Below are 19,675 nucleotides of genomic sequence, written 5' to 3'. Positions count from 1 at the left end.
GACGCAGGCGTACGCAAAATCACACACTGGACACCATTATGAATTAACCCGTATAAAATTTCAAAACATTTAATTTGCTGCAACGTAACTGTTACATAAGATTTGTACGTGATATTAACACCTAAAGGGCATTTTCACACGGCATCCATGAACCCTGACAGCACAGCTTTGAATCATGCATGACTGCGGTGGATGACGCGGTGACAAGAATAATTAGTCAAGAATATAATATCGTCCGCTTGTACCCTTGCTGTTGATCTATTATCGGGAAGATTGAAGGCGAGGCAATGTCTCTTGCTAGTGTTTGAACAATCCAGGTGGCACGAGGGCCAGATGTTAGCGTCCCGATGGACGACTGGCTTGTTGATAGATTTGACAGAAAGTCTGTTGATTGATTTTTTTTTTTTTTGCCTGGCATGTTAGGCATGCGAAGATGTGCCAATGCCACGTGACATGCATTCACATTCTCGCGTTTGTCCTTTTTGTCTGTCAAGGACAAACAAGGCTTTACAGGGACTGCGTCAGCCGTCATTTATTGCTTTGTGAGTTTTTGTCCTTCGCCTGCCCTCTAAACATCCAATAAATATTTTCACTCGTTTGCATGGAGATCAGTACGAGGCCGAAATAGATAAAAAAACAAACCTTTCTTTAGTTATGTAATCATAAGAACGTGGCAGTCTACATTGTTTTTTTTTTTTTTTTTTCAGTTGTCATCTGTTTTGCATTTGAGAGACTTTTAAAAAAAAAAACTGAAAAAAATCCTGTTCAATGAGTTTTCCACTGATTGCAAAAGGTCACTTCATGAATGTTTTTGCACTGCTATTTTCTTTGTCAACGCAAGGACTTGATCAGGTTTCTCATGTATGCTTAGTTTAAAGGTCAATTGACTCGCCATCAAGCGACTGATGACAATTCAAAACCGAAAGAAATGATCGGTCCTTCTCCGATCAAGGTTGCTGAGAGCGACGCGGCCAAATAAATAAATTATTATTACTGTGTCGCTATTGATTTTGAATGTCATCCAAGATGCTGAGATATCCACTAAAGACGACGCCCATCTCAATCAAATTCTTCGGTCCCCTTCAATCTTAATTGTCAATCTGAGCAAGTTACGCATCCAACTTTGTTTGCGGAGGCTCGTTTCTGCTCTCGAGCTTGCTCGGTATGGAAGAACTTGAGAACCCTGACCTCAACCTCATCAAACACGTGGCATCAACTACAACAGAGATTGTAAACCAGGCCCTCTTGCCCAACATCAGCATGTGGAGATAATCCTTTAAAACATGAATATACTAATCTCACTAATGAGATTAAGGTGTCGGCAGTAGCAGCTTTTAGCTGATTTGATGCGCATACAAACAAGCGCACACAGAAAGCCCAAACACATCTTTTAGTTCTAATGCAGTCTTCTTGTAATTTGCCTTCACAGTTGTCACGCTGTCTTAATGTAACGCGGATGCTAAAATGTTTCTACACGGTGCTCATGTCGTACAATTATTTGTTTGTTTTCCAATCATTTCTGACTAGATCAGACAAGTGAGCCTTGTGTTACGAATTGGCTGCTTTTTCCTCCTCGCGAGGTGTTCGAAGTGTGACGAATCCTAATTGGTCATAGGGAATACCTTCAGGGCGCAACGTACCTGATGCTGAGAATTGAGTCGCTCTAATTGGGTTTGCCCCGTAATCTGCTGCTGCGAAAGAGCCTCATGCATAAGCAGCATGGAAATCGTGTAATACTTGGAATGAGCTGCCAACGTGTTTGATTTAATTAATCAGAAATTAGCTTCCAGCCTTGGAACACACTTGGCTGAAATTCTCAGTAGGAGGCTGGCAAGCCCTTGGATAGCTGCTTAGCCGTACACAAGCAATGAAACAAGCGTGGTTCATGAAATGTTTTTTTTTTTCATGTGGTGGTTATTAGCATGAAGGTAGCAGGAAGTGGTAGAGGCAACAAACAAACAAAGTGATTTGTGCTTATGTTCAAATCATTTGTTGTGTTTTTGTTTTTACGTGATGTAAAGTGGTGGGGAAAATGATAGTGAAGCATATAATTTGGCGCAGGTCCACCCAAAGTTAGCTTCAGTTGCTAGCTAGTTGATGCTAATGTTACGTGATAGCATGCTAGCTGGATTGAGGCAGTTCTGGGAAAGGCAAACTCTGGATATATTCTCCCTTTTGCTTCATCTAACGAGTAACATTTTGATCCACACGTTAGCTCAACGCAAGCTAGCTATTGGTCGATTGTTTTTATGGTGTATTTTGTCAATTTCATTCACCCTCCAGAGAACAAGTGTCAAACTACAGGTCATCATTTTATTTAGTTTACGCAAACAAATGGTCTTTTTCATATTTCTTGCTGAATACCTGGTATGATTTAAAATGTCAACTAAATTAATTCAATCATAAATCATATTCTTCCCCAGGACAAAAATAAAACAAACGTACCGAACAATTCAACTATAGTTGTCTAGCGTTGCACGTATTATTTAATCCTTTCATTGATGCATTTGACATGTTTGACTTGTAATGCCAACAGATTCAAGATTTAGCAATTCGTTGCATCCAGAAGAACATCCAGAAAAACCGCGGCGTAAAGGACTGGCCATGGTGGAAGCTCTTCACGACCGTCCAGCCACTCATTAAGGTGCAGCTCACCGAGGACCAGATGCGCTGCAAAGATGTGAGCTCACTCGAATCCGCTGCATTAATACGTCATGCATTTCTCGTCTTTCCGTTGAATACATGCTGTTTTTTTGCGCTTCAGGAGGAGATCCAGATGCAAAAGTCCAGGCTGGAGAAGGTGGAGAAGGAGCGCAACGAGTTGAGACTCAACACAGATCGACTGGAGAGCAGAGTGGGTTGTGAGGATGGATTTCAAGATTGGTGATGTTGAAAAAATTGCATGAACACGTTTCGCCAAAGGATATTGTTTTTTCTACTTGTCACGAATGTCGGGTAGCTCGATGCTAAAATAATGCAAAATGCCATAGATGGGCTAATGAAAATCGGTAGTTAGAGTATAACCCGTCAAACAATTTCTCGACTATTACTGCTATTTAAAAGCGCTCGGCACGTTGCGGCCCAACGTGGTACTACTGTGAAGGTGCTGACCTCTGAATCAATTTGGTCTCTTCATGTGTCAAGAGTGGAGTTCTTCACTTGCTCCGGAAAATCTTTTGAGTCAGCTCGGTTGTGATTTCGGGCTGTTTAAATACAATTGAGCTGAATCAAATTTCGACTTGCTGCTATATTGGAAAAAATCCATAATCAAATAATTGCTTGAAAATCTACCATACAGTCAGGGAACAAAAGATAAACTGTGATATTGCGAGGCTTCACTCGATATGACAAACCCCCCCACCCCCCAAAAAAACGGCGATGAACAAGTTGTTGATCTTATATGTGGACAGATTGCAGATTTGTTGGCAGAACTGGCTGATGAGAGGAGCACGAGTGAGTCAGCATCCCAGCTGCTGGAGAACGAGACGGCTGAGAGACTCCGCCTGGAGAAGGACATGAAGGACCTGCAGGCAAAGTTCACGCGGTGATATCGCAAATATTTTTCACAGCAAAACTTTCAAATGAAGAATAAATATGCAATTCAGGCAAAGTTTGACGCCATGAAGAAACAAATGGAAGCGCAGGAGATGGAGGTGATGGAAGCTCGGCTCATGAAAACCTCAGAGCTCAACGGGGAGCTGGAGGACGATGATGATGCTGGTTAGTGGATGTGGTTGATTCACAGGAACAAATATAAGTATGACAAAAGAAACGTCATCATTTCATTTTTAACACAGGTGTACCTAATTAAGCGTCCGGGAATTCTATTACGTGTGGACAGCTTGGAAAATCTCACTTATTCTAATTGTCGCTGTGGGATTCAATGGCTTTAGTTTCCTGTTTCAGTAGGCGACATGACTGTTAGACATATTGCATAATACTATTAAGTATATTCGCCAAGTTTGGGATTTCACACTCGGGGATTAAAATGTTCTCTCCCAGGCATACAAGTAATGCCGGCCGCTGATTGGTCGTCACCTACTGAGAAAGTGAAAGCTCCCACCGAGAGAGCATTGTCCATGAGGCAGTCTTTTTTTTTTTTTTTTGCCTCCTTGTGCTCACACATCCCCTCAAACCAACCTCCGCAGACAAGCCATTACGGAGCATATCAAAATTCTTAGATGAATGAGAAAATAATCGTTGAGATCTGAGCCGGTGGCCTTGCAAGTTGTCATTATGCTATATATATGCTAATGAGCAGCGCTGATGGAGCAGCCGGTGTTGCCATGTGAAGGAGACACGGACGGCCTTAAAAAAAAAAAAAAGGGGGGGGGGGTAAGGCTCGGAAATTAACCTAAACCTGAATGGCTGCCTGGACGGCGTCATAGTTCTGATAGCCCCCGACAGCTCCACAATTCGGGTCGGCTAAGAGGCATTCAAAGAGCCACTTAGTCACGTCTTCCTCAAACTGCCATTGTTGTGTGCTCGGGCTTACGGAACTCAGGTTTATCCGAGATTAGAGTCGAATGTGAGGGGCCCGCTTTATAGTCCTCCTGTCAAATATTTTGACCTTATAAAGTCAGGATTTGATGAAAAACGCTTTTATTTCATATGAGATTATTTTATTTCAGTCGTGCAGCGTAATAAACCGCATGGCCTGTACGACGTGCCACACAATCCACCGCATCCCTTCGTCTTTGTATGCCACATGGGCTGCATTAAAAGCAGGAGATGCCTAAATGTCAAAAAAACGGATTTTCTTCCCATTTTCTTCCCTCAGGGGGTGAGTGGCGCATAAAATACAACCGAGCCGTTCGAGAAACGGAATTCACCAAAAAGAAACTCCAGCAAGAGTTTGATGACAAGCTCGAAACGGAGCAGCAGAGCAAAAGACATCTTGAGAGAAGGGCAAGACGCTTTGTCTTATTCAATCATTGACAAAGACTATATTTAATATTTGATCGCTTCGGCTTTGTATGTTTAAATAAAACCATAACGCGTCTGCCGCAGCTGGCCGATTTGAAGACAGACAATGAGGATGTGCAGCACTCTGTGCAGCAGCTGAAGAAGAAGTGCCAGAAGATGACGGCTGAGCTGCAGGATACCCAACGTCATCTGGAGGGCCTCCAGAGCCGCAACCACGATTTGGAAAAGAAGCAGAGGAAGTCAGTTTCAACTCACCCGACAGTTTTTTTTTTTTTCCTTCCTGTCAGTCCTTCCAGACTGACCACTTTTCGTTTTCAATGCTCATGTTCTTTTGTCCTCGCATGCCAGGATGTAAACTCCCCCCCCCCCTCATTTGAATAGCGTCTCGATTGCTCCGGAAGCTGCGGAATTGCATTAGCTCCGAAAACGACTCAGTTTTAAAGCACTCGAGAAGTCATCCCCTGCGGCTAATTGAAGATGCTCTGTGGGTGAAATTATTTTCAGTTGCGCTTCACCGGGGGGAAAATTACAGCGAGGCGAGTTGACAACACGAAACACTTGGCGTTTACGTTCACTAACCATAAGTGTTTCTTGCCTCAACGACTGAAGAAAACACGGTGCACATTTGCACAACTCAGTACCAAAACACCAGACTAATGGAAGCGGAGAACAGTTTGGGGCGGTGAAATGTTACAAGGGTGAAATTTGAAATGTTTTCGCCTGTTATTCGTCAAATCATCTGATGAAGGAAACTAGTTTTTATACCACGCCTCTTCTGCGAATACAATGTTGCCCTTGCGGAATTTCACCGATATATTCAATATTTAAGTACGTTTCTGATATTTGCTCTGATTTCCTGCGTGCCAGATTTGATCTTGAGCAGAACCAGGCCCAGGCTGAAGTACAAAGAGAAAAAAGTCTGCGGGAGAAGCTGGCCCGAGAGAAAGACACAATGGCGGCTGAAATCTTCAACATTCACCAGCAGCTTCAGGTTTATCGCGTATATTCGACGCGTCTGTCTGCCCTCGCTCCTTGTATGTCACATTCCTTTCTTGTTCCCTCCTTGGAGCGCAGGAAAAGGATGCCGACTTGTGCACCGCCAACATGAAGCTGCAGCAGCTGGAGGCCGAATTGCAGGATCTGTCCTCGCAGGAGTCCAAGGATGAAGCGTCGCTGGCCAAGGTCAAGAAGCAGCTTCGTGACCTGGAGGCGAAGGTCAAAGACCAAGAAGAGGAACTGGATGAGCAAGCTGGAACCATCCAGATGTTGGAGCAGGTACAGGAGAAGATTGCGCAACCCTGCAGTGGAAAAATGGATTTTAGTTGACGTTTTTTTTTTTTTTTTTGGGGCTTGGCAAGGCTAAGCTGCGGCTTGAGATGGAGACGGAAAGGCAGCGGCAGAGCCACTCGAAAGACATCGAAAGTAAAGATGAGGAAGTGGATGAGATCAGGCGCTCCTGCAGTAAGAAGGTAGCTCCCTCGTTTTCTTGCCAGCACGCACAAGTTAAAGAAATGAAGCAAAAGCACAGCAGAAAAATATCCTCCAAGCAAACACAAATGACATTTTTTTTCAATTCATTCATCTCAAAACCCGCATGAATATTTTTGCTTTGATTTAAAACTCCAAATCGACTCGTCGAACTCCGCCTAATATTTGATTGCAAGTTTGAAATACTACGCAAACAAAAAAAAAAAAGATGGGTTGAGCTTACTGTACGCGTGATCACATCTGTTTTTATTTTTTTTTGTTTTGTTTTTTTGTGACGCTCCGTCCATGCGTCTCGCAGCTGAAACAGATGGAGGTGCAGCTGGAGGAAGAATACGACGATAAGCAAAAAGTCTTGCGCGAGAGACGTGAGCTGGAGTCCAAACTGCTGAGTGCGCAGGACCAGGTTGCCCCATTTGTCTCATCTTCATCCTGTCAGCACACAACCCGCGTGTGTGGGGGTGTGTGTGTGTGTGTGTGTGTGTGTGTGTGTGGGTTGTTGGGCGCTTTAATTTACTGGCGAATCTCGTCAGGTGCTGAGAGTTGTGATAAAAGGAGAGCATGTTTATCCACATTGGCCGGACAGGAATGATTTGTCATTCAGGTGAGCCACAGAGACGTGGAGAGCGAGAAGAGGCTGAGGAAAGATCTGAAGAGAACCAAAATCCTGCTGGCTGATGCTCAGATTATGCTGGACCACCTGAAGAGTAACGCCCCGAGCAAGCGGGAGATCACCCAGTTCAAAAATCAAGTATGCCACTCTTAACACTCGCCGAAGGTCACGCATTGGGAGATAAATCCTGACTCCACTCGCATGTGTCGCTCACCTTCTCCTTCTCCTTGTCGCGACTCACAGCTGGAGGAGTCGGAGTTCACGTGTGCGTCTGCCGTGAAGGCTAGGAAGAGCATGGAGTTAGAGATAGAGGACTTGCATATCCAAATGGAGGACGTGGTGAAAAACAAACTGTCGGTGAGTTTGTCACGCAAGCCGAGGCTCAACGTTATTTCAGTTCAGCTTCTTAAATAGTGGGCCCCCCCCCCTTCCCACCCCCGGTAGGCGCGGTGCGATGCTGAGGGGGGCGCGTGTGAACCTGGGGAACGTTTTTTTTTTTTTTTCCGCCGTACTACGATAAAGTGTAATTGCACATCCACTCCAGTAGTTGGCAGTGGCGCTCTCCTTGCCCATTGTGCGCAGCGAGTATTAACTCCACGGTGAAATAAAAATACTATTATTTATAGTTGGGGCGGAGAGTGGATGGGGGGGGGGGTTTGTTTTCTTCTTGCTAGGGGGGTGCGTAACAGAAAATAATTGAGAAGCGCTGTTCTAAGGGGACTTGAGTACAAATCTTCAGTTTTACCTCACCTCAGTTGCAACGATTGACTTTTCCGTTTCATGTCTGTCGGACCTTCGAGAGTTTAAAAAGTCCAACGCAAATGAGGGAAGTTGACCTCTCTGTTTGCAGTCGCGTCTACGCCATTACGCGTGCATCATCGCATTTTGCTGGGTTATCGAAATAATGCGCATGCCCTTTGGCCTATGTCTGATTTCGACAATTTGTACTAATGGGTAAAAATGCCCTTTTTTTTTTTTTCCTTCCAATGTGCTCATTAATAACTGTCACATAAGAGTGCTGGCTGCATTTCCAACTTGTTGACAGAGGCTTTTATGTCTCCGGGGTGGCTCGTTAATTGCCGTGTATATGTCAAGGGCGCGTCTTGGAAATGTCTCGCATTAACAGAAAGCATTTGGAGGGCTGGAACCACCCTAGAGGATGAACTCTTGGACATTGGCAGCAATCTGCTCAGCCTGCACATTTGCCAGCCTAAATGAGCTCATTGATTGTCTTCAATCGGTCTCATCGCCCTGCCAGTACTACTTCCAGATTCACTAATGACCATTTATTGTAGCGCGCCGACACATCCCATTTCTGCTCCCGTTCTTTCTTTTTGCGGCGGATCAGTTGGAGGAGCAGGTGAGCCGCCTTCAGAGAGAGAAGAACGACATGCAGTCCCGCACGGAGGAAGACCAGGAGGACATGAATGAACTGATGAAGAAACACAAGGCTGCAGTCGCCCAGGTTACCAAGACACACCTCGTTGTGCTCCTTAAATCAACTTGTCCAACATGTTTTTCTTCCATTTTTCTTATCGACCACCTCCATGACAAATTTTATATTATAATTGTGTGTGATCATTAGTCTGCCAGAGATTTAAGCCAGATCAGTGACCTGCAGGCGCAGCTGGAAGAGGCCACAAAGGAGAAGCAGGAGATTCAAGAAAAGGTGCAGTACAAACACCTGACTGCTTTCTTCCTGGACTAATTAAAGTGGAGTAGAAAAGGAGTTGGCAGAAAATTTTCATGCTTTTAACTATTGTGTTCTCTCCTTTTTTTTTTTTTTTTTGCAATGTTGTAGAAAAAAAAAGAAGCCCGACAGTCTATCTCGGGGCTGAAAGTGGCTACACAGTGTATTTATTTTGCAGATGTTTACAGCTTGCTTTTATTCTGGGCTGACTGATTCCATTACCGTACAGTCTGTGATCTAAACATGCAGCCTTAGCGTTTACGTACATTGATATGTTAAACAGGTTGAAGTACAATCATTATTGCGCTTTGTGACACGTTCTGTGCATGTAGCGCAATTTGCTCTTGCGCTGCATTGGTTATACACAACACGCTTGCTTATCATTTTTAGCCTTCTTACTCTGAATGCAGCCCATCGCAGCCGCTGGAGAACTTTAATAGTTTTTAATTACAAAAAAGCTACGGTAAAATACTAAAGAACAAAATCCAGGGAACAATAATAAAAAAAAAATAAATAAAAAAAAACTGTGTCTCTCTAATGGTAGGACTAATCAAAAGAGATGAGCAGAACAAACAATTTACAAAATCCAAATGAACTGAATAATGAACAAAGCACTACAAAACAGAGGAAGTACAAATTATGACTAACAATCACGGAGTAAATCGGGGATTATTTCCACAAAACTGAAACAAAGAAAAAAACAAAACACTATGGACACAGACTATGACGCATTGCTCCACCTTCATGACCATTCCATTTCCCAACAATAAAATACTGAAGTGTAGTAGGCCTAAGCGTTCACCAAAAATGACACCCAGAACGTTAAGGTTGCACTAAAATGCAGGCAAATAAAACTGATGTTCTTCAATAATGATTCAAGGAAAACACATTGCACTTAAAAGTTGAATTAAAATCTAAGTTTCAAAACAGACCATTCAGAAAGATTCAATGTAACCGTATTGCACTGCAAAGTTCAACACGATTGAACTACACTTAGCCAGTAATTCTTCCATGTACCACTAGAGGGAGCATGCATACAACGTACACTCCATGTTCTCGTCTGCAAGGCCCACCCATTAGAATCGTTTTGACCGGGCGCTGCGAGCCGTCGCACCGATAGGCATCTTAAGCATGTGACCTTGAAATGGTTCCGTCTCCCCTAGTGAAAGTTCAATGTGACTTCTTAAATAAAATCAAAGCAGAACTACAAAATCCCACTCGTCTCAGATGTAAAGTCACTCATTAAGCGCCACTGCGCCTTTTGGCTTTTATTGTGAGGGCGCTTTCCTTCTTTTATCCGTCAAAATGATTCAAGTGAAAGAAATGGTCCTTGATTGGACAGTTGAGTGACTTTCCCGGCAGCCATCACTATCATATTAAATAGTTTGAATTCATTTGAATGTTCTCCATTTAAAAAAAAAAAAAAAAAAAAGTGTGTGTGTGGGGGGGCAACAGTTGATTACTGGGGAGCTCTTGCTGCAAAATACAAAATGTGAGATTACTATATTGCAGTTGAACTGATTCACTGCCAGCCTAGGTCAAATGAATGTACTTTTGGGCGTCTATATCCGTCAATGGCAGTGAATGAGTAAATACATGACATAAATTTCAACATTATGTGAATGACTGACTCTCGACGCTGACACAATTATCGTGACTTCCGTATTGGACTTAACCCCAAGCTCTTTGCGCACCATTTGTAGTAGCTTGGCAGCTTATCTACAACTCATTACTCGCACTTGACATGTGACATTTACTTCGGGTGAAAAGTAATTCAATATACACACACAATATTTGATTATTCACCCAGCCTTAATTTTAAACAGCAAAGGCAAGATGAAGAATTAACATTGAGAGTGTTTTGTGTTGTGTGTGTGTGTGTGTGCGCGGTTATAAAAGTGTGTGTCTGTGTGTCCTTCGCACAGCTTCATTCGCTGCAGAGTCAGCTGGAGTTTCAGGAACAATCCATGGTGGAAAAGTCTCTTGTGAGCCGTCAAGAGGCCAAGATCCGTGAGCTGGAAACCAAATTGGAGTACGAGAGGACACAGATCAAACGTTTGGAGGTCAGACAATCCGAGTGTCTCTTCCGTGTCCTTTGGAGAAAACACAAATCCGACAGGACACTTTCGTTTTGTTTGAATCAAGAGGCCGGCATCGAGAACACTCACGTCGCTCGGTCCGGCTGCAAAATCCAGCGAGATCCTTTTGGAGAGCCGTATCAAAGATAATGCTTCATTTCGATGGACGATGCTACTGCATTGGCTTCAATTCTTTATTTAAATATTCATATTTTTTTACTGATGAAGTTATCGCAAGCACTTTGTGCTAATTGCAGCACTGCTCCGTCTGAGAACGCCTTCCATTCCAAAGTCAAATTCTTGCTGCGTAAAATCCTCGATTGAATCGAAAATCAATCAAAGTGAATCGAAACTCGAATCAAATCGGACCCTTGTGTACGGAATTGATTTTGGGAAAATTGGAATCCATACCCAGCCCTATTAACCGCTCCTCTTCTTCACCGCTTAATTCCCCAACCTTAGAGCCTTGTGGGTCGTCTAAAGGAGAATCTTGAAAAGATGTCCGAGGAAAGAAACCAACACATTGCCGCCGAGAACCGAGAGAAGGAGCAAAATAAGCGCATGCAGAGACAAATAAGGGACATGAAAGAAGAAATGGCCGACGTGTCCAAGAAGGAGGCTGAGGCTAGCCGAAAGAAACACGAGCTGGTCGGTGTCGGGATAATATGATTGTACTCACGAGCGAAGAGGAAATGACTTGTTTGCGATCCGTTTCACCAGGAAATGGACATTGAGAGCTTAGAGGCAGCAAATCAGAGCTTGCAAGTGGACCTCAAGCTGGCCTTTAAGAGGATAGGTGACCTGCAAGCTGCCATCGAGGACGAAATGGAGAGTGATGACAATGACGACTTAATCAACAGGTACAAAATAAAAAATATGTCACCAAAGTCTTACGTTGTGTTGAATGAAATGATTCCTAATGAGCGCAGCAAGTTGATTTTTTTTTTTGTTTTTTTTTTTGCAGCCTGTCAATCATAACTTGTTATTCTTTGTCTTCAGCAGCGATTTCTTTTAAACCCAGTTTGCAATTCTGGGTCATGCATCACTTTTATCTGCCTGACCTGGTTTAGTGCCGTTGTTTGCTGCTGATTTTTCCGTATAGGTGTGAGTGATACCGAGATACACTAGGCAGAAAGATGGGGGAAAAAAAACAAAAAACAAACAAACGTGTGAACTCTGAGGGAAAAAAAGGACTGTTAACAGTTTTGTGGCGGCTAATGATTCCGTGTGAGTGTCGAACAATGTGAACATTGTCATGTAACTTGTTCTTTTTCTCTGTTTTCTTCTTCTCGTTTCGGTGTCGTCCACACTCTCCCTGCAGTTTGCAAGACATGGTGACAAAGTATCAGAAAAGAAAGAACAAAACGTGAGAGTGATAAAAAGCATTCTTTGTGTTTGTTCTCGTGGTTGTTTTTACACTTTTTTTGGGGGGGGGTGAGAGAAAACAATGCATTATTTTATTTTTATTTATTTTTTCTTTAGTGTTACACTGAGAAACCAACATCAACATTGTGATAAATTCACCCATTTAATGCATTTTAGCCCGTCTTACAAATGAAAGGAAATTTATATAGATTTATATTGTATAGATATTTCGAACAACAACTCAAACACATATTGGCATCATTCTTTATTCCAAAAGCTGCGTGAAAAAAAAAAAAAGAAAAGTGTAGCAGGTTGTCTGTAATATTGCATTGTTATTTTCGGGAATGTTTTACATTCATCTTCTTTAAACTGCATCCCGTTTGTTATAATGTGTCATATTATTTTTCATTCTTTTTTTTTTTTTTTTTTACTAATTATAATATAAATAAAGCATGTATTAATACTGTACGAACAAAATGCGTTCCGGGTGGGCGAGTGCTGTGGGCTGGCGGATCGAATCTGCAAAGTTGTTTGGAGAAACCGTATTGACTTTATATTTCATTTAATCCCACTTAACATTTTTGATAATAATAATCCAGGCACGTCGGTTCCTTTTTTTTAATTTTTTTTTTATTACGGACGGCAATGACGTGACACCTCACAACAGTGTCGCTAAGTACTGCATCTTATTTTTTTGTATTTTAATTTAATTTATTTTATTAATATGTTTTACAACCCGTCTATCTGGATATTTATTAAAGTGTTAATTGTGACTTATGTGGAAATTTACCCCGCAGAGGATGAGGAGCTTTTGTACATATATTAGCGCTGTTGAAATGATACAAATTCCATTTTTTATTGCGTGATTAATGAAAATCAAATGCCCAAGCTACGATAACCAAAGTTAGCTCTAAAAACGTATTTGTGCATTCATTAGCCACTTCGGACGAATAGCCGTGGGTCTCCATGTTAATAAATGGGATATTTTCTACATTATAAACACTGGGAGACTTTTTTACCACCCCCAAACAACTTTGAACACAGCTTCCGTTACCGAGCTAACCGGAACCTCTCTCGTACTCTTGTTGTCACATGAAGCGTAAGCGATGAGCTTTGACCGGGGTCGCACTGTATTGATTGCACTTTGTCCCTTTGCTCACATTAAACACGACTTAGAATGTTTTATTTTGTCTCTCAATTGCTTCTTCACACAGTGCAAATATTTGAACCCACTTCCAGCCTTGCTTGGTCCGCCCTTTTTTTAAAAAAAAAAACTTCTCGTCCTCTATCCCACTAATGGGACGAAATGACCATCTCTGATTATGCACCTGTCAATATGTCGCGTAATTAATTTCAAAGTATGGTGCTGAAGCGCTAACATTGAGGCATATGTGATTTGAGGCTGAGTTTGAGTATTTGTGACAAAGATTTACAACCAGCCAAGGCTGATTGTCAGAAGCCATTAACGTTGACTTCCAAATTCTTGGGGCTTGTTTGTATCTGTAGGCCTCGGGAGCGGTTAGCAAGGCGTGTAGGGCCAAGGACAAATTGCTTCTGACATCATTTGCACAACACTCGATTGCAAGCCACCTTTTATTTCACATCGGCTTGTGTTTTTATAGAGAGAGGAATTTGCTCTGAATGACTTTTAGGAGTTTTCAGGACATTGCATTATGAAATGTAATGGCGTGATTCATTATCTTATTTCTTTGCTTGCCGTTCATTCGTTCGATTGCAGATTCAGTAGAGATGAAACTCCAAATGAAGCTTCCTCACTTCTGTCATTTTAAAAAAGAACAGACCCTCCCGCAAAATAAAGACTGAACACTTTGTTCTGTGACTGAATTTGTGACAGGGGGGGGGGGGGGCATGGTGACACCGATGATGGATTTTTTTCCAGATGGATATAAGGACACCTGATAAAGCTTCCCAGCACGGCTACTGTCTCGTACCGTCATCCATGTTTTCTAGTCATAATCAGCAAATTCACCAAGATGGAGCATCTTGTCACTTTTATTGATAGTTAGGCGCCTCTCGACTGTGGATGAAATATAGTCGCATATATTGTCACTTTCACTTTCGGAAGAAACATCTCCTGAGAGGCTAGGAATGATATTGAAGACGAAACGAATAATCCAACGTTTCGGTCAATTCCAACTCGGACCCGTTTTGGCAGGTATCCTACTTGAGTAGTACACGTCGTAGGTCGCACTCTGAAAATGAAAAAAAAAATTGCATTTAAAGAAACGGATGAGGAAGGTTTCGGCGCAGGTGCCATCTGTATTCTGCCTGCATGGCGCGTGCGCTTTAACCGGAGTATGTTGAGTAACGTTCTTCTGTCGGCACCGCAATGCATCAGCCAAACGTCGCATTACAAAGTGGCCATTCATTAATGCGATTACGCTGCGTAGATATTCATTTAACAAGTCGTTTTCTCTCTCTCGTATGTGAAAATTATTCCAACCCCATCGAGATTATTATTCACATTCTGACATAAAACCGACTAACGGAGGAAGCAAGTTGACGGATTTGTTGAATGGCGTCCTTTGTTCATCAAGTGCAGATAAGAACATGACTTTTGATTTTTTTTTTTTCTCATCTCATGCTTGTCAATAAAATGTCCTCTTTGTACTGGCAGTGGGCAAGAGACCGACACCGATTCTGAGGTGGAGGACCGTGTGGATGGGGTTAAGTCTTGGCTCTCCAAGAACAAAGCCTCCTCCAAGCCGCAGTCGGACGAGGGAAGTCTGAAGAGTGCCAGGTTAGTGCTTCCTCCTTCTCTCATGCTCTTACTTCATCTCAGATAACCGCATGGGATGGAGCGCTCATACGTGCTACATCGTTTTATGATGTAGAAATCTAAGCTAGGAAAAAGGTCGTGCCATGAATAGATTCTTTACAGTCTTCCTTGGTGGATAATTTTGTTGACACGCAGACAAAGCAATCATGGCAAAAAAAAAAAAAAAATACATTCCTTGAGAGATAACTAACTCCAGTTTTTAAAAGGCACAACATACCTGGGGCAAAAAAAAAAAAAAAAAGAAAAGGACAGGGTAATTTATGCGATTCGGTGTCATTGCTCTCCTTTCCAGTAATCTGTCTAATGACAGCGGGCGGAATGTCGAAGTGGCTGCTGTCAAATTTATTGAAGTGGCCCGTGGCCAGTTGGCGCGTCTGCTAAATGATGCCTCGGCTTCCATAGATCTTCTCACTTGTTGACTCCCGCACTGCCCGCAATGCCATAGTGTACACAAACGGAAATAGCCGGAGGGAGAGGTTCGCTCCCTTGCCATCAACCTCCAGAGGACAAAAAGAACGTGACAAATGATCACTTCCGTCCGACGTTCCAGATTAGCATCAGGACAGCGACTCGAGGAACAATATGCTGCTCGTTATCGTAATGCCTTTGCCTCGCCGCAAATACATCTTTTATTGGGTTATTTTGGTACCCTGTAGATATGCAGCAAACGCCGATGCCAAAGATGCGAAAGAGGGTAAGGAGAAGACGAGCGACGGGAGTCAGGATGGCAAAGAAATAGAGCAGAACAGGTCAATGTCTGTCATGAGCTCCCTGAGCTACCGCAGGCGTTCGAACCTTAAAGACTCCATCGGAGGGACAGGCGATGAGAGCTCCCTCTTTAGCGCTCTCAAAGAACAGCCCGACGCCATAGACCACTCCTCACTTCGCAAGGCTAAGTCCAAGTCCGGAGATCTCCAGGATGACTGGAAGAAGAACCAAGCACAGGAAGACTTTGACGACAAAGGCTCGGTCATTTCCACGGCCTATTCCGAGGCCACCAGCAGGGCGAGGAAGGGTTTGGAGTCACGCTGGACCTCGCGGAGCAGCCCTGAATTTGATAAGGACTCCACTGTGTCGTCTTTGGCCGCCGGCAGAATGTCCGCCAGGAGGGCCATGTTGGATGACGACGACATCAAGTCCACCATCAGCAGTGTGAGTCGCGCTAGCCCGGGGTCGCTACATCGGAGCAGCTCCTGGAAAGACGACAGGCGTAGTAGTTCTCGCCTGTCGCTCGCTCGTAGCTGCGGCCTCAGTGAGTTTGGTGTGCATCTCGATGACGACGACAAAGACGATAGCCAAAGTGTCGCTTTTACGGAAGGAGGGACTTCCGCATACAGTCCTCGCTCCACCACCCGTAGTTTCTCAACCCCGGCCCGAGCTCGCTCTTCCGATGGCAACCCGCCGGATACGTCGGACATCAAGCCCGTCACGCACCGAAATTATTTGGATCCCGACTTGGAGGCCGCCATCAATGAAGTTCTCAGCTTCAAACCTATTAAGTTCAAGCGTAGCAAGCTTGACGAGTCCAGCGATGAGGAAGCGGGCGAGAAGAAGGACGATCGGGAAGGGCTCGGCTCCAGTAAATCCAGCTTGCTTCGCTCCGCGTCCAGTTCCGCTCTGGACTACGGCAGTCGGCCGTCGAGCATCCTCAGTTCCGGCTCCCGCGCTCGCAAAAACAAAAAAAGCAAAAGCTCTCCGTCCGACGACTCCTCTTCGGACGATCGGCGCAGCAGGAAGAGCTCGAAGCGAAAGAAGGGCAAAAAGTCCAAACGATCCAGGAAAAAGGAAAGCGAGTCCGAAGATTCCTCTTCGTCATCCGAATCCTCCTCGTCGTCCTCGTCCTCGTCCTCGTCCACGGTCTCATACCGCAGCTCTCACAGTGTTAAAAAAAGCCCGAAACAGCCGTCTGATGACGAAAAAGGTCATGCGAGCGCTGGAACAGCCACGAAGAAGACGAGCAAGAGCAAACAGAAGAAGATGGATAACTTGATGATGAAGTATCTCTACAGGCCGGACAGCGACTGACGGCCGCAAACGAAGGTGATGCTTGGTGTGAAAATAATCGCGAGTCTCAAACTCATCATGGATCGAACTTTGAGCAAACTAACTTACTCACCGCTTGTCGTTTGTCTTCTCACCCTGATTTTGATGTGTGATCTCCTTGGATGGTTTTCTTCTAAAAGACTAACTCCATTTGTCATCGCGAAGGTTTCGTTCCGTTCAGATTAGCCTTCTTGTTGAAGTGTGCGGCCGATTATTCCAATCCCCGAGGCGCTCTAAACAAAGTCGTCGGACTGCAGTTAAAGTCCGACGGCTCTTTTTGAGTCCGGTACCGCTCTCAGAAGAGATCACCTGCTTTCTCCGACAAGTGTTTACGCAGGATTTTCTTCTCTGCCGTGACAAGAGAATCAAATCCCAAGAGGAAATTGCCTCCGAGCTTACGGTACTCAAGTCACGCCACCCATGTATGTTGGCCGATAATTTATTTGGTTTGCGGCAGGAGTTAAACCAGAAAAGCAATCAACACCTTGGAGTGTTGATTTTTGTTTTTGTTTTTCGCAATTCAAAATTATATCTCTTCTTAATATTTCTTCTTACACTTTTGAAAGGTGTCAGAAAAAGTTGCGGGTAACTTATACACCGTGCCGTTCCTGTTTGAATTAATAACGTCGAAGCAGATGTAGCCTTTCCGCTCGGAAAATACTCGAAGTATGTTAAATTACTGTAATGGCCAAAAGCGACAATGCTTGACTCATTATAAGGAAGTAGCACTTTTTTTCCCCTCATTTCAAGCCACGGAATTTTGGTGGGATTTTTGTTTTCATAATAACAAAAATCTTAATTTAGGTTTACGTTTCTGCTTTTTTGTATCCAGTTGTTTTTGGTCTCTCACAGTTGTTACTGTGCAATCATTTTGTGACCTTGAACGGAACAATCAAAGCCCGCCACTATACTATTTATTATTTTTTTTTTATTCTGACACCTGAATGCTGCAAACGGAGGCTATTGCTATGGCTAATCATGTGCGTTCTTTGCTCGTCAAGGATGGTTGCGCCGTGGCTTGCTGGATAAAATCTCTGCATTGAATTGCCTCGTCCTTGGTTGTGAAAGACTTGTCGTTCAATGACTTTACTTGGAAACATCAACTCCTTAAAGCTTTCAAGGGAAGGACAGTTAAAGAATAGTTTATAATCTTGTATTTTCCGGTAAGCGCAGTGCGAAGAATATTCCAACCTCATTGGTATGTGTTGACCTTTCCAGCCCTCCCGTGTCCAGGCGACATGTGACCTTTGGCAAATCTGACGAAGAGGACGAGCCGGACTCAAAGACAGACGGGCAGCTGCCGAGGCCGCGCTACGGCGAGGGCACGCTGGGCGAAAGCGCGTCCTAACTCAAACTCGGGTCACCTTGCGCTCTCAAGTGAAACCAAACACACAGGAGGGAAGCAATCCTACAGAGAAAAACAATTTGGGAAGAGTTTAATTTGGGGGATTCTGTCATATTTGTTCTTCCTCACGAAAAGCGAGTTTGCTTCCGAGGCTTATGTCTGCTCACCTTTTATGTGATGCTTGAGAAAGTTAAGTGAAGCGGAGGTATTTTTTTTTTTTCTGGTTCTTGCCACTTCTGTATTTTAAAGGGCTGCTTTTCAGGCAAATTTAAGCATTCCTCTGCACTTGCCGACTATTCAGCCCTGCCAAGAGGATTTAGATAAGCCTCCTCTGGATGGACTTCTCCAAGAAAGTCTGACCAACTTCTAAGACTCCTCTTATCTGTTTTCGAATTAATGGGGGCGAGCTCAATGGGAAGAATTTGCTCCTCTTTAAATTCATTAGCATAAATTACAATTTACATCCAATGTCAACGTATTTGAAAACTAATTGAATAATTGCCACCGAATGATTAACGGTGATTGCACCCATGAAACAAAACACAATGATTTGTGCTTGGAAAAACTAACCAAGCAGTTGTACTCAAATTGGGTTGGAGTTATAATGTTCCAAAGTCAATCTAGATAGAAAGAATTTAAAGTACTTAAGTGAGTGTTCTATCCACCCATTTTTTTTATCGTGCTTGTCTATATTAGGCTCACAAATCTTGGATTGGTTGCAAGTCAATGACGGCATTTTCGCACGGTATATTAACTCATTTAGTGCCATTGACGGCTAAAGACGTCAAAGATCCATTTATTTTTTTTCTCGGCTGATCGTGAATGAGTTAAGGCATTTATATCAACTCATTTAGTGCCATTGACGGCTAAAGACGTCAAAGATCCATTTTTTTTTTCTCGGCTGATCGTGAATGAGTTAAGGCATTTATATCAACTCATTTAGTGCCATTGACGGCTAAAGACGTCAAAGATCCATTTTTTTTTTTCCTCGCCTGGTCGTGAATGAGTTAAAGAATTTATATAACTGAAGTTGATTTGTATTCGTCACGAACATCTATTGTCACTTTGGAACCGCAGTCAATTGTCGTGCACAATTAGAAATTAAAAGAATAAATTACTACTTGTTATGAAGGCGCGGGGAAGATGAAATGTACGTTAAGCTTTTGAATAGTTGACGATTAAAATGTTGGCACGCTCACATCTGGTGACAACGATGTTGACATGTGCAGACTATTTTTTTGTTCGTATGATATGAGAACAAAGTTTCACACCATTGTGGTGCCCTCAAAATGAAAAATGATCATGATTGTCATCCTGAGTTTGCATGTAT

The 19,675-nt window shown here is 43.3% G+C and overlaps 1 protein-coding gene across 8 annotated transcripts in view; it reads left to right on the top strand.

Annotated features, from left to right (window-relative positions):
- The window catches only part of LOC148320312 (unconventional myosin-XVIIIa-like), a 47,987-nt gene extending 29,645 nt beyond the window's left edge, over nt 1–18,342 (top strand). For 7 of the 8 annotated variants that reach the window (XM_088279394.1, XM_088279400.1, XM_088279395.1 and 4 more), the window contains 21 exons: nt 2,537–2,680; nt 2,765–2,854; nt 3,411–3,530; nt 3,606–3,720; nt 4,781–4,908; nt 5,011–5,165; nt 5,794–5,917; nt 6,001–6,201; nt 6,285–6,395; nt 6,713–6,817; nt 7,016–7,162; nt 7,268–7,381; nt 8,373–8,489; nt 8,610–8,693; nt 10,640–10,777; nt 11,255–11,440; nt 11,513–11,652; nt 12,114–12,158; nt 14,796–14,918; nt 15,614–16,997; nt 18,219–18,342. In XM_088279394.1, coding sequence (XP_088135520.1) covers nt 2,537–2,680; nt 2,765–2,854; nt 3,411–3,530; nt 3,606–3,720; nt 4,781–4,908; nt 5,011–5,165; nt 5,794–5,917; nt 6,001–6,201; nt 6,285–6,395; nt 6,713–6,817; nt 7,016–7,162; nt 7,268–7,381; nt 8,373–8,489; nt 8,610–8,693; nt 10,640–10,777; nt 11,255–11,440; nt 11,513–11,652; nt 12,114–12,158; nt 14,796–14,918; nt 15,614–16,982 — 3,756 coding nt within the window. In that variant the 3' untranslated portion in view covers nt 16,983–16,997; nt 18,219–18,342. The remainder of the gene's footprint in view (nt 1–2,536; nt 2,681–2,764; nt 2,855–3,410; nt 3,531–3,605; nt 3,721–4,780; nt 4,909–5,010; nt 5,166–5,793; nt 5,918–6,000; nt 6,202–6,284; nt 6,396–6,712; nt 6,818–7,015; nt 7,163–7,267; nt 7,382–8,372; nt 8,490–8,609; nt 8,694–10,639; nt 10,778–11,254; nt 11,441–11,512; nt 11,653–12,113; nt 12,159–14,795; nt 14,919–15,613; nt 16,998–18,218) is intronic. The other variant, XM_088279398.1, reaches the window with a different exon arrangement.
- Nucleotides 18,343–19,675: the final 1,333 nt, after the last annotated feature.

This window comes from Idiotropiscis lumnitzeri, chromosome 17 (genome assembly GCF_059441095.1).
Source record: "Idiotropiscis lumnitzeri isolate Australia: NSW breed Sydney's pygmy pipehorse chromosome 17, RoL_Ilum_1.0, whole genome shotgun sequence".
NCBI lineage: Eukaryota > Metazoa > Chordata > Actinopteri > Syngnathiformes > Syngnathidae > Idiotropiscis > Idiotropiscis lumnitzeri.
This window is presented reverse-complemented; position numbering and strand designations above follow the sequence as displayed.